General features: G+C 44.0%; 1 protein-coding gene across 4 annotated transcripts in view; it reads left to right on the forward strand.

The window, feature by feature from the left end:
* Window positions 1-12,100, forward strand: part of Ldlrad4 (low density lipoprotein receptor class A domain containing 4) — a 313,620-nt gene that overhangs the window by 98,086 nt on the left and 203,434 nt on the right. For all 4 annotated transcript variants that reach the window (XM_051200765.1, XM_051200768.1, XM_051200766.1 and 1 more), the window contains exon 2: window positions 11,619-12,066. In XM_051200765.1, the coding sequence (XP_051056722.1) occupies window positions 12,027-12,066 (40 nt within the window). In that variant the 5' untranslated portion in view covers window positions 11,619-12,026. The remainder of the gene's footprint in view (window positions 1-11,618; window positions 12,067-12,100) is intronic.

The following is a 12,100-nucleotide window of genomic DNA, read 5'->3' on the forward strand; positions in this document are numbered from 1 at the left end:
TTGTACTGATTTCCATAGAGGCTATTCTGATTTACATTCTTGTGTGATTTTTTTTTTTAATGTTCTGTTATCTTCTGATCTATCTAGTTATCTCTAGGGGCAGAGAGACCCTTAATGGGGGGGATAGGAAGCAGTAGTTGAGTTCCTCATCAGCTTCTAACACCAATACAGTCCACTTCGAAGGCCTGAAGGCAGCAGTGGAAGGTAGCAATGGGGTGCTTCTGCAGAAATGACTACATTTCCACCTTTGGCTTGTGGAGGAGGCACCAGGGCCAAATTTACTGGATTCTAGGATCACACTACGTAGTTGGAAACTGAGTAGCATTCAACATTCCCTGGGAAGTTGTTTGGCAATATGTCATTTCAGGTCCTGTCCCAGATCTGCTGGACTTGACTCTGGTTTATTCAGATTCCCACAGAAGTTGCAAGCATATTAAATTTTGGGAAGCTCCAGCGCTAGACATCAGTTTCCCAGGATGGTCATTGTCAGAACCACCTTTGGAGCTATGAGACAGTGCAGAGTTGGTCGTCCCAGCTCCCGGGGGTATTAGTTCATGAGGTCAGGAGTGATGCTGCTGTTCATTTAGGTGTGATGGAATTCCTCTCTGGTTGGCTGAAGGGAGGGATGTTTCAGAAGGTAACACCTTCTCAGTATGCATTGGAAAGTCACAGTTGGCTTTACTCACATAGTCCAGGCAGCCTTAATTTATCTGAGATTCTGCTTCATTTCTACAGGGTCCATCGAGGCCTGCAGGCACAGCTTCTGGCATGACTGGATATTTGCAGGCAGTCTAGATACCCAACCTCCATTCTTTTCTCCTCCAGTTCCCATGGAAACAGATGGGGGAGGGTGTGGAGACTGGGCATGGTGCTATCTTTACCCCGTTTTTTGGTGATGGAAGGTCTGTTTCCATGGGAACTAGAAGGGAAAGGGATGGTAGTGGAGTAGCTAGACTGCTTTTAAATTTCAACGGCAGCCTCTGTCCTCTATAAAACCCACTTTGCCCAAGTTTACAGCTAGGCCAGGAGAGTTCTTATATCTTCAAATGTAACCACATTTATCTGTAGAGGAGGGAGCGGGGAGTAAGAGGAAGCTCTGAAAATATCCTTGCCAATATTTTCTTTTTCCTCTAGGAAACCATTTTTAGGTGTTGATATAAGTTATTTAAAAACTGTCTTTAGCTATTATTTTTTTGTGTGGTTTTATTGAACATAATAACATGTTTTTATTCAAAGGAAGAGTGGAGATGAGTCATTTCAAGTAGGAGAGAGTGATTTCTCTGATGCAGGGAGCCCCTTGTAGTTTGTTAGTCATTATGCATTAAATGGTGGCTGGTTTGGTTGGAATGGAAAGGAGGGCTAGGGCCTCAGGGGTACCAGAGTAGTCACATGACTTAGCTGGAGAGGTTTTGGTCAGCAATAAGAAAAAGAGCAAACCACCAATACTGTCATATATAATTATTTGAAGATAGCACTATTAAATTCTAATGAAGGCAAGCCTTGAGTTTAACTCAAAGTGTTCAGCTATGCATTAGAATTCATGAGGACCTGCATGATGTCTCCGCTTTCCTCTCTCCTCTCCTTTCATAAGCATCTTATGTTCTTCCTCCCAACCACTTACAATCTGAAGAACCATGCTGCATCTTCTACCAACATCACCTACCCCCCCACCCCGTGACTGTCATCTGGGAAGGAGTCATTAGGTGTCCTTGTAGGATGTGCATACCTTTTGTGTATCAGCACTCTACCTGCAGTTACATTAGTGTCACCGTTCAGGCAATAGAAGACTGAGAGGTATGGAATATGGCCGAAGAGGCTTTGGTGAACTGCTCAGCTGAGCCGGCATGCTAACTCTGGTGTGTCTCCAAAGCTGTACCGGTCCCTGGGTCCATAGTGCCCTTGTGGCAGGAACAGTTGTGCTGGGTGCCAAGGGAATTGTAGAGTACTTGTCATCTAATGAGAGCCCCCCTTTTTAGTACCTACTCCTTCATTCTCTTTTTGTCATTTCCTCCAACAAGCTAGCTCCTTACACTTTGACCTCAATCTTAAGCATTTCCCTAGTTCCAAAAAAAATTTTTTTCATATTGTACTCGTATTGATAGATATTTATTTTGTTTAGGACTCTACATAAACAAATTAGAGTTTTGTTGATTGCATGGATAGTGTGGGATATTTTGGAAGCCGAGGGCACCAGAGAGTGCTGTGGTGGAAGACATCTACAGCTTGCTACCCCGAGAGGTATGAAAGCCATTCTCTGTTGGTGTCATTTGAGAGGCCATGTTTACTTTTCAAAACTGCAGGGAGAAGAGAAATGGGGAGATGCGGCTGTACTCCATACTAAAGTCTCCCTCCATCCACATGTGTCCTGGTCCATCCCTTCCCTGTCTCCTTATTCTGGCTGCTTGGGGCTTTGGATCCTCTGGCCTCTAGCTGTAGAAGTTTGCTGGAAAGGAGTTAAGTCATTTCATAGGTGTTGACTTCATGGTGGGGGAAGGGAATGAGTAGGGGCTGAATTTTGGTAGGTTAAAATGGCAGAACTGAAGGTAGCATAGTTTTAAGTTTTTAAAAAGCGTGTGAGTGTGTGTGTGTGTGTGTGTGTGTGTGTGTGTGTGTGTGTGTGTAGTATGTATGTGGATTGTGGGGTGCGTATGTGAGTATGGAGTGTGTGTGTGTGCGGAGTGTGTGGGTGGGTATGTGGGATGTAGAGTGTGTGGGATGTGGTGTGTGTGGAGTGTGGGGGTGGGTATGTGGGGTATGAAGTGCATGTAGAGTGTGTGTGTGTAGTGTGTGTTTGTGTGGTGTGTGTGTGTGTGAGAGAGAGAGAGACAGAGAGAGAGAGAGAGAGAGAGAGAGAGAGAGAGACTTATGCACAGGTCCCCACAGAAGAAGCAGAAGGGCTCTTAACTTCTGAGCCATCTTTCCAGCCCCAAGTTTTACATGTTGCCTGTCAGACTAGGAAGGTGCATGTTGGTGTGGCTGATGTGCAGTTTCAGGCTTCACATTTGGTGGTAGTTGTCCCTTGCTCCTGGAGCTCTTGCTGGCATCTGGTGAATTCTGTGACTTCTTTCGGGTTACAGATGCATTAAGGCAGACATCAAGTGTGGAGTATTGAATGTATGTAGCAGCCTCTTGCTGGCTTGAGCACACTTAGGAATGCAATTGCCACGTCTAGCTGCTTATTGGTGCTTCTGTAGCTTGGCAAGGTGGCAGGTGCATGACGTGGGTGTGTGAGAGGCTTCTCTGATCCTTCCAGGTTCTGTGTGGAAACACAGCTGCTCTTCAAGGCAGACACACATTCACAACTCCTCCACATCCAACCCTCTAGGAAAATGAGACCACATCAATATTTCCTTCATGATATGTGGAGTCAGGGAGTCTCATCAGATGGTTTGGTGTGACAAGGCTTCTCACAGATGTAGCATTTGCTAGTCTAGTCTAAGTAACAGTCAACGAGAGCTCATTTGTTACACTCTTGGGCCAGTTGCTGCTGGTATCAGCTCTGGAGCCAACCTAGACAGTACCATTTTGTGTTGCAGCATTTAAACATCCACTTAATCACTCACCTCTTTGCATTTCTTGTGATCTGATGAGTTGTTTCACCAATGGAGGCCGGCTTGGTTTTAGACTTGGTACGCCTCAAATAATGGCTTTGTCCATTGAATTCCAAGCCATTCTGTTGGAAGACTCAACCAGAGATTATTTTGAAGTTTTGTATGAGACCCTAAACTTCTCCCAGGTGATTGAAAAATGCTGTGTTATCAGTTGCATATTTCTTCTGGTTCCTATAAATGATAAGAAAACTGCAGATTGAATGGGATTGTATAGACCACAGCAACTTCTCTTCCTCAGTTGTTAGCAAGACCTTAATGGGCATTTGGGCTTTGATGATTCTGGCAGAAGATAGTTCTATTCCTGGATACTTGGAAAAGCTTGAGAAATGTTACATGAAGCGGAAGGCAGGAGGCACACTACTAGCCCGCGGTAACATTTCTGACAAGGAGATGTAAAACCTTGGTGAGATCCCCTTTCCCGTGGTGTTTCTCATTTTCATGTTTTGGTATGAAAACAGGGGAAAAAGTGAGTATCAAGAAGCCTTTTCCTTTTAAAGGCAAAATGCTTTCTTCTCTTCTGCCACATTTCATTCCTAACCCTTCACCCACACATCTCTAATTTTGTACCCTCTGCTTTTCGCCTGTTGTTAATTTTAGCTGACATAGGATGATTTTGGGCTTTGATTTTTATCTATTGAGAACTTAAAAAAAAAAAAAATCGAGAGAAACCAACTGACAAGCCATAAAATGAAAATGATTTTGCATCCAGTTGGGTTACATATGGACTGGAGGTGGATATATGTATCAGGTCATTTTTCTCCAAATCCTGATTTTTAAGTCATTTGCTGAGGAGGTTTATAGTAACTATAGGGCTGTGAGTCCTTAGAACTTACTAGAAATATCCAGTGCTTCATCCATATTTTCTGTTTAAATGTGTGATAATTCATAGGGCAGATGTCATCATTATTTGTGTTTTATAGCTGAGGTAATGGAGGCTATAAATTGGGGTGGACATTAATTAAGGGCAAAGTCACACATTGAGAATGAGGCAAGCACATGGTAGTTTGACTCAGAACCTGTAATTCCATCCTCTGGCCCGTTGTGTGTGAAGCTTTCGTGTTTTCAATGGTGAAGGGACCAGAGCCCACCCAGGATTGCTCCAGAGTTTGAATTCTCATGGCCAAATGTATGCAGGGCCGAGGCAGTAGATTGAGAAGATGACTCAGGTATTAAAGATAGGATTCAGGGCAGCCCAGCTTGTATTTATTGGGCATATATTCTGGTCTCATGATCAATGCCATGGATAGTTACAAAATGTTCAGGACAGACTGGGCAGAAAAACAGGTGTCTTGTATGTAGAAGATTGCTTTGTTTGCTCATTTCTATCTTCCCAGTACCTAATATAATATCTGGTCAGAGTAATGGCCCCACAATTTGTTGATGAGATACTGTGTGCACCGAGCTTTTGTGGTGTCCAGGAGGCCAGAAAACAGGACATATCTTGGGCATAGTTGTCTGTCAGGACCTGCTGTGAGTTGGCAGCTAGAGTGACTCGGTGGGGAGGGCAAATAAACGGTTTATCGGTCCATAGTCTCTCTTAGTCTTACAAAGGCTGAGACACCTACCCACTTCACACCCGATGTTAACCCTTTTCTAATCTTTTGTTTGCCTGTCTTGCCCATCTTAAGTAATTTTGTCTGAAGAAAAAAAATCGTAGGAGGTAAGGACTGTCCTCCAGGCTGGAGGTAGGAGCAGAGCAGAGTGTGTAGGGTGTGAATGATTCTCACACAGCCCCCCTTGTACCCCTAGTTCAGGTGTTTGTGACAGGGTCAGGTGATGTTTAAAGGGACCTTTACCTGAGGACCTTCTGACCCTTTGGCAAGCCCAGACTTGTTTTCGTGAGCTTTGTAGGCATGCCCACATGAACGGTTCTGGCCTTAGGCAGGATCATGCCAGCACTCCCTATTTTCCATGGAGCGGGTCTGTACTGGTGTGTAACCCCCCCCCCCCCAGGCATCTTCCTCACTGAGTTCTTTCTTGTGTCTGTGTGCCTGTGCAGAGCATGCTGCAGTTTGGACCTGTATCTAAATCCTTGGTTCTGGTCCTGGCTTCATATACATCAACATACCAACTTTCTACTTGTTTCCTACATTCTGTGAACCTCTGGAGTATTCTCTTCCATGAAGTGAAGGATCAGGGAAATGGTTCCATATGACTCCCTGTGCTGCTGGTTCATATGAGACAAGACTCAGACTCATCTATTCATAGAGGGTAGTTTTATTCTTTTCATTCTTTGGCACCCCCCCCCCATTTTTACATGTGGGAGTTGAGCATCAGACTGCGCCTTATTTATGTTTTATCCAGCAGTATGTTTGCCATAGCAACACTTTAAGGAATATCATAACAGTTGCTTTTCTTGCTTGCAGCTTACCTGTGTGATTGGAGGCTATTTATTTTGTACTTGTTTCCTGAATTGTTTGCCTAAAGGGGGTGCTACTTGATTCTGGAGATATAATCAGGGCCCGTTGAGGGTTCCCAAGCTAGGATAGCAGCGATTGTAATACAAAAGCTACATGCTGTGTTATACCCCAGAGTCACAAAAAATGAAAGTACCATGAGTAATTCCTAGCATTCTAATTCAGCCTCCCCTAGTGGCTGGCACATGCTGCTTTGACTAACTCCTAGACTTGCACTTTGTGTAGATCCTCTGTAATTGTGTATCACATGTGTGTTTCATGCATGTTTATCTTTTTTCTTTCTGCCAGGCATGCAGCCGCAGGGGAATATTAAGATTGGAAAGGATCTTGAATTTCACCTCCTCAGTTTAGAAATGAGGAAATGGGAGTCTAGACAGGGCAAGTGACTTGAGCAAGTCTGATAAATGGGATGGGAATTCAGGAGTGCGACTTGCCCTGGGATACTTTCTGTGTTTTTCTTAAACATCACATCTCTCTCCTCCCTCCTCTCTCTTCTCCTTTGTCTTTCTTGTCTCTTTTCTTCCACCCTCCTTCCCTTCCTTCCTCCCTCCCTCCCTCCCTCCTTCTCCTCCCCACTTTGGCCCTTGTTCAAGTCTCAACCACACACCCTTTGGATAGAGGATTTAAGTGACTGTAGCCCAAGTTTGATGTGGAACCCTTAGCTTGCTTTTTCTCACATCTGCCTCAATAAAAATCCCTAGCCACGTTGGCTTTAAAGGAACCAGCACTTGAGATGTTCTGGTAATGTCATGATAGGATTCTCAAATGTACTCCCTTCTCCGTTTGGCAACAGTGCCTTGGTTTGCTGAAGTTGAGAAACACCTCTTCAGTTTTTGGTGTAATTTTCTTTCTTCCTGGAACTTTTCTGGTGGGAGTGAGAGGTCATCAGACATGGGCCAGGTCCTGGACTCTGAGGCTTTCCATGGCCCGAAGCTTTCTGTTGCTTAGTCTAGCCGTCACCTAGGTAACTGACACTCTGCCAGTGAAACAGTCTGTCCACAGTGAAAGGAAATAAAACACAACTCCAGAGTTGACTCTTTGTATGCTATAATTTTTTTTTTTGAATGTCACCTGATTTTGAAAGAAAGGATTTGCCACTTCTCTGCTGGGCTTTGGCCCCTGCGCCTGCCCACTGTGTGATCTCCTTGTGATCTCCTGCTCTAGGATTGCAAGTCTGTTTTTATCATGGTTTTGTGTGTGTGTGTGTGTGTGTGTGTGTGTGTGTTGTGTGTGTTGTGTGTTTGTGTGAAAGCTAAAAGCAAATCGAAGTAAAGTTTTCATTCTTAAATGGTTCCCAGGAGGGCTGTATTTCACATAAGTTTTTATGAACAGCTAGCAAGGCAGACTTATCCTACAACTTATTCAATTTGGTTTGGAGAGTGTTTGTGTTTTTAAAAACGTCCCTTCCTGTGGGGGTGTTTTTCCATTGGGTATGCTCTATTTCCTTAGTTACTGTTGCTCTGTTTTGGAGGCACTTCAAGATTTTTTTTCAAGTTCAGTATTAAGTTAATTTATTTCCTGGTTAGTCCTTCCCATCTTTCTAGGATAGATAGAACGCCTGAGCAGGTGTGTGTGTGTGTGTGTGTGTGTGTGTGTGTGTGTGTGTGTGTGTGTGTGTGTGTTGGTAATAGGCTTTTTGTAGAGGGTGTGATCTTGTATGTGTGGCTCAGCCTGGCTGACCTTTTGTACTTGGTAAGTCTCCTCCCACCTTGATTATTATTATCAAGTTTAAGGCATTTAGAAGTAGAGAACTACCCCTGGTTCAGAGCTGGGGAGAACAGGACAAGAGACGTGTAAGTCGTGGTTCTCCTACACCCTAGGCACTTGAACTAGTTAGCCTCTGTAGGGTAGATTTTTCTTTCTCTGTGGTCTTGATAAATGGAGCTAGATGCTGGAGTTTAAAGGATTTCAAGTCAGTGACCTCTAAGGGTCTTTACTGGAAGGGAAACGCTGTGACCACAGTAGCCTCACTGACTCATCTTCACTAGGATGTGAAGGATACCCCCTCCTCTAGTTGAGAGGGTCAGAGCTGAAGGCAGCTCTCCACCTGGTGCATAGCACTTGTGAGTTCAAGGCTCGAGGGCAGGTTTATGTAACAAATATTTGCTGAACTCATCCCTGTGCACCCATTTACCTAGTGTGAGGAACAGTATTTCAGAAGCACCCTGTTAAACAATTACTTTCATTCACTCAAATCGCCATTCAGTGTTGCTTCACTGGGCACCTATTGGGCAAAGGCAGTGCTGTGTGTGCTGAGGGGGTCCACAGAATCAAATAGTCAGTCACTGCCTTTGGCCTCATGAAACTTAGAGTGCAGTGAGAGAAAGGTGTCCTGTAGTCAGGACACCTGTGTGGAATGGACCTCATGAAGTCCTGGGAAGCCAGATGAAGGGTTGCAGGCTGTGTAGCCGGGTTGTGATCTCAGGCATTTTCTTCATATACCCTTGGCTGTTTGTAAATCTTGTCTTAAAGACTTTCTGTTCATGTCTTCAGTGCACGCATATGTGCACACGCACACACGCATATACGCACGCACGCAGGCACGCATGCACACACACACACACACACACACACACACACACACTTTTTTGAGATATATATTCTGGATATTTCTCCTTGGTCTGAGGAGCATGTATTTCCTCTCATTGTGTAGGTTATCTTTGTATTCGATTGACCATCTCAATAATGCATGAGACAGGCTTAGTTTGTCATCAAGTCCATTTGTTAATTTTGAGTTTCGTTCCCTGTGCGTCTAGTGACATATAAAACAAAACAAAAGACAATATTAATAAACAGCAAGCATTTCATAGTTCAGCATGTGCTTCATTTGGGGTTGTTTTTTGTATGGGGTGAGAGATGGGGGTCTAGTTTCATTTTTCTGAACATGAATCTCTGGGTTTCTTGGCACAATGTTTTGAAGAGACCAGTCTTTTCTTTAATGTGTGTTTTTGGTGTCTTTGATAGAGGTCAGTTGACTGTAAATATGGGCACTTTGGGGTTCTCTCTCCTACTCCATAAGTCAGCATGCTATTTCATGCTGGTGCTATACTGCTTCGCAGCAGGTTTGGAATTTAGGTATCTAGATGTCTTTTGAGTTGAGGACCTTTTAAAGATTCTCTTTCTCTCTCTCTGTTTCTGTCTGTCTGTCTGTCTGTCTGTCTGTCTCTCTCTCTCTCTCTCTGTGTGTGTGTGTGTGTGTGTGAGAGAGAGAGAGAGAGAGAGAGAGAGAGAGAGAGAGAGAGAGAAATGGGTTTGTGGGTATCCAAAGAAGTTAGGAGAGTATTGGATACCTTGGTGCTGGGGTTATAGACAGTTGTGAGCTGGGAATTGAACTTGGGTCTCTTGGAAGAGCAGCAAGTACTCTCAAATGTTGAGCCACCTCTCCAGCCCTGGATTTTAGGATCTTTTGTGGTTACATATGGATTCAGGTTTATTTTTCTATCTCTGGGGGTAATGGCATTGGTATTTTCATGGGTATTATATTAAATCTGTAAATCATGTTGGACAGTATGAGCATTTTGACATTGGTAAGTTTTCTAATCCATGAATATGGTCTATCTTTCCAGTTGTGTGTGTGTGTGTTCGCTTCAATATGCTTCATCAGAGTTTTGCAACTTCATATTGTAGAAATTCTTAATTTCTTTGTTAGATATATTGCTTCATGTGAGGTCTCAGCTCTAATGGCAGGAATTGAGAGGGGCCATGAAGGCTGGGAATTTGAAGAGACTGTGAGGAGCTTCACACATACATGACATACATAATTCACCAGCCCAGGGGCCACTAGGCAGGTAGCTGCTGGCTGGCCCCAGGGCACATGGTGTCACACATGGGTTTTACAGGCACACATAAGCACATACACACAGAGATTGGTACACAGGCCACATGGAAGTAAACAAACACATATAGAGACAAACACACAGGCAGCCTGGCAAAGCTTAGGCCTCTGACCTCAAGGCCATATTTATACAGAACTCACACAAAAACGGCATTCTGTGAGGAACAATTACACAATGGAGTACATCACTGTTTGCTTCTGGGGTTCCCCAGACATCTGGTGTCGATCATTTTGTGCTGACCCATAGCTCACCAGATGTCTACATCAGCTCCATCTAAACATAAACTGGCCCTTGTTGTCTTCTGTTCCCAACATTAGATTCTCTCTATTTCTTTCTCTCTCTCCCTTTCTTTTTCTTCCTTCCTTTTCCCTTCTTCCTTTCTATGTTTCCTCCTCCTCTCCTTCATCTTCCTTCTTGTGGCATTGCTTTCTGTACTTCCTTCCTTCCTTCCTCCCTACCCTCCTCTTTCTTTTTTGGTTTTTTATTTTTATTTTATTTTTGTATTTTTGAGGCAGGGTTTCTCTGTGTAATAGCCCTGGCTGTCTTGGAGCTTGCTCTGTAGACCAGGCTAGCCTTGAACTCCCATAGATCTGCCTGCTTCTGCCTCCTAAGTGCTGGGATTAAAGATGTGTGCTACCACTGCCTGGCTTCTTTATAGGCATTGTGAATTGGAATATTCTTATTCCTTTCTCAGTGAGTTTGCATCGATGTATAAATATTGTTCTTTTTTATATAAAGTATTGATACTTTAGCTTTCAACTTTACCAAATTTATTCGTTCTAGCAATCTTTAGTAGTAGAATATTTATCTTCCGCTTATAATAACTTAGGTATCTGCCAGCAAGGACAGTTTGGCTTCATTTCTAAACTGGATGCTTTTCGTTCCTTTCTCTTGCTTTTTTTTATCTGCAGCGAGGCCTGCTGATGCTGTGTTGAGTTAGAGTGGACTTGGTAGATGTGCTTTCCTTGTTCTAAGATGAAAATGTTTCAGCCTTTCCCACTGCAATGGGTAGTATTGGCTGCAATCCTATGTTGCCTCTTTGTGCTGAGGTGTGTTCTTTCTATAACTAAGGTTGAGGGCTTTGCTCCCAGGTCAGGGAAGGGGGTTGCAGATATTGAAGTTTATCAAATGCTTCTTCTGCTTCTGTGTAGGTGGTTGTTTGGATTTGTCCTCATTCTTTTGGTGGGATGTGTCATGTTTTTTGATACATGTCGAATCATCGTTTATCCCTTGGATAAGCTCCCCTGGATTATGGTGTAAAAGTCACTTTTAAAAATTGCTTCTTCCAGATTTTAATTCCCCATTCTTGGAGCACTGATGACAGTTGATATGAACTAAAGACCTCTTCTAAGACTTGGGAATTAAACTTTGGGAAATCAATTCCTTAAGAGTGTGTGTGAGGTCTGAGTAGCCCAAAGAAAGATGTTTGGAGATTGTGGGCTTATATCTGTTGTTAGAGTGGCTTAGAAAATGGATAAAGGGATGTTTGAGTGTTGAAAGTGTGTGTGGGGGGGGTCACAGAAAGATCATGGTCATGGCTAAGCTACATTTTAATCCTTAGTTCCGTAGGTCAATTAATCTGCTGTTGTGTTTTTGTGAGGCCAGCTCTGGAGATGTAGTCTAGCTCCTGTCCTCTCAGTGACTTGCCTCAGCCTCCCAGGTGCTGAGATGATACTTATACCGCCTAGTCGGTGTGTTGATCTCACTGGTTCCCAGGGTCCTTAAGAAAGTGAATTCTTTCTTTTTAATTTCAGCAAGAACAGAGGCAGAGCACTGAGAACAGCTGATCAGAACAGGCCAGAGCCACTGTTGAGGCTGAGAGGGCACAGTTGGAGGAAGACTGCTGGCCGCCTGGAGGCCAAGAAGCCCTTCATTTGAGGTGGGATATTGGTTTTCAGCAGGACAAGCTACCTCACCATGGCGTCAACTCTCTGGCTGGACGGCTGATGTGACTGTGTGCTCCATCCACATGCTGTTGGACCGTATGCCATCCACATAGTGCCTGCTCACAGGGTGTGGGCATCAGATGCTCCCACAAGTTGGACCAGCAGAGTGATGGACTTGGACAGGCTAAGATGGAAGTGACCTGAGGCCTCGTCCAGGCAGTCTCTTCACAACAGGACAAGTTAAGAATTGAAACACAGGCTTGTCTGGGGAGCAGTATGCCGGAAGCTGGTTTTCAGGCCACAAACGCGTTCACAGGTGAGAACACTCTCCACTTAATTGGGAGACTTTG

Source organism: Phodopus roborovskii, unplaced genomic scaffold (assembly GCF_943737965.1).
Source record: "Phodopus roborovskii unplaced genomic scaffold, PHOROB, whole genome shotgun sequence".
NCBI lineage: Eukaryota > Metazoa > Chordata > Mammalia > Rodentia > Cricetidae > Phodopus > Phodopus roborovskii.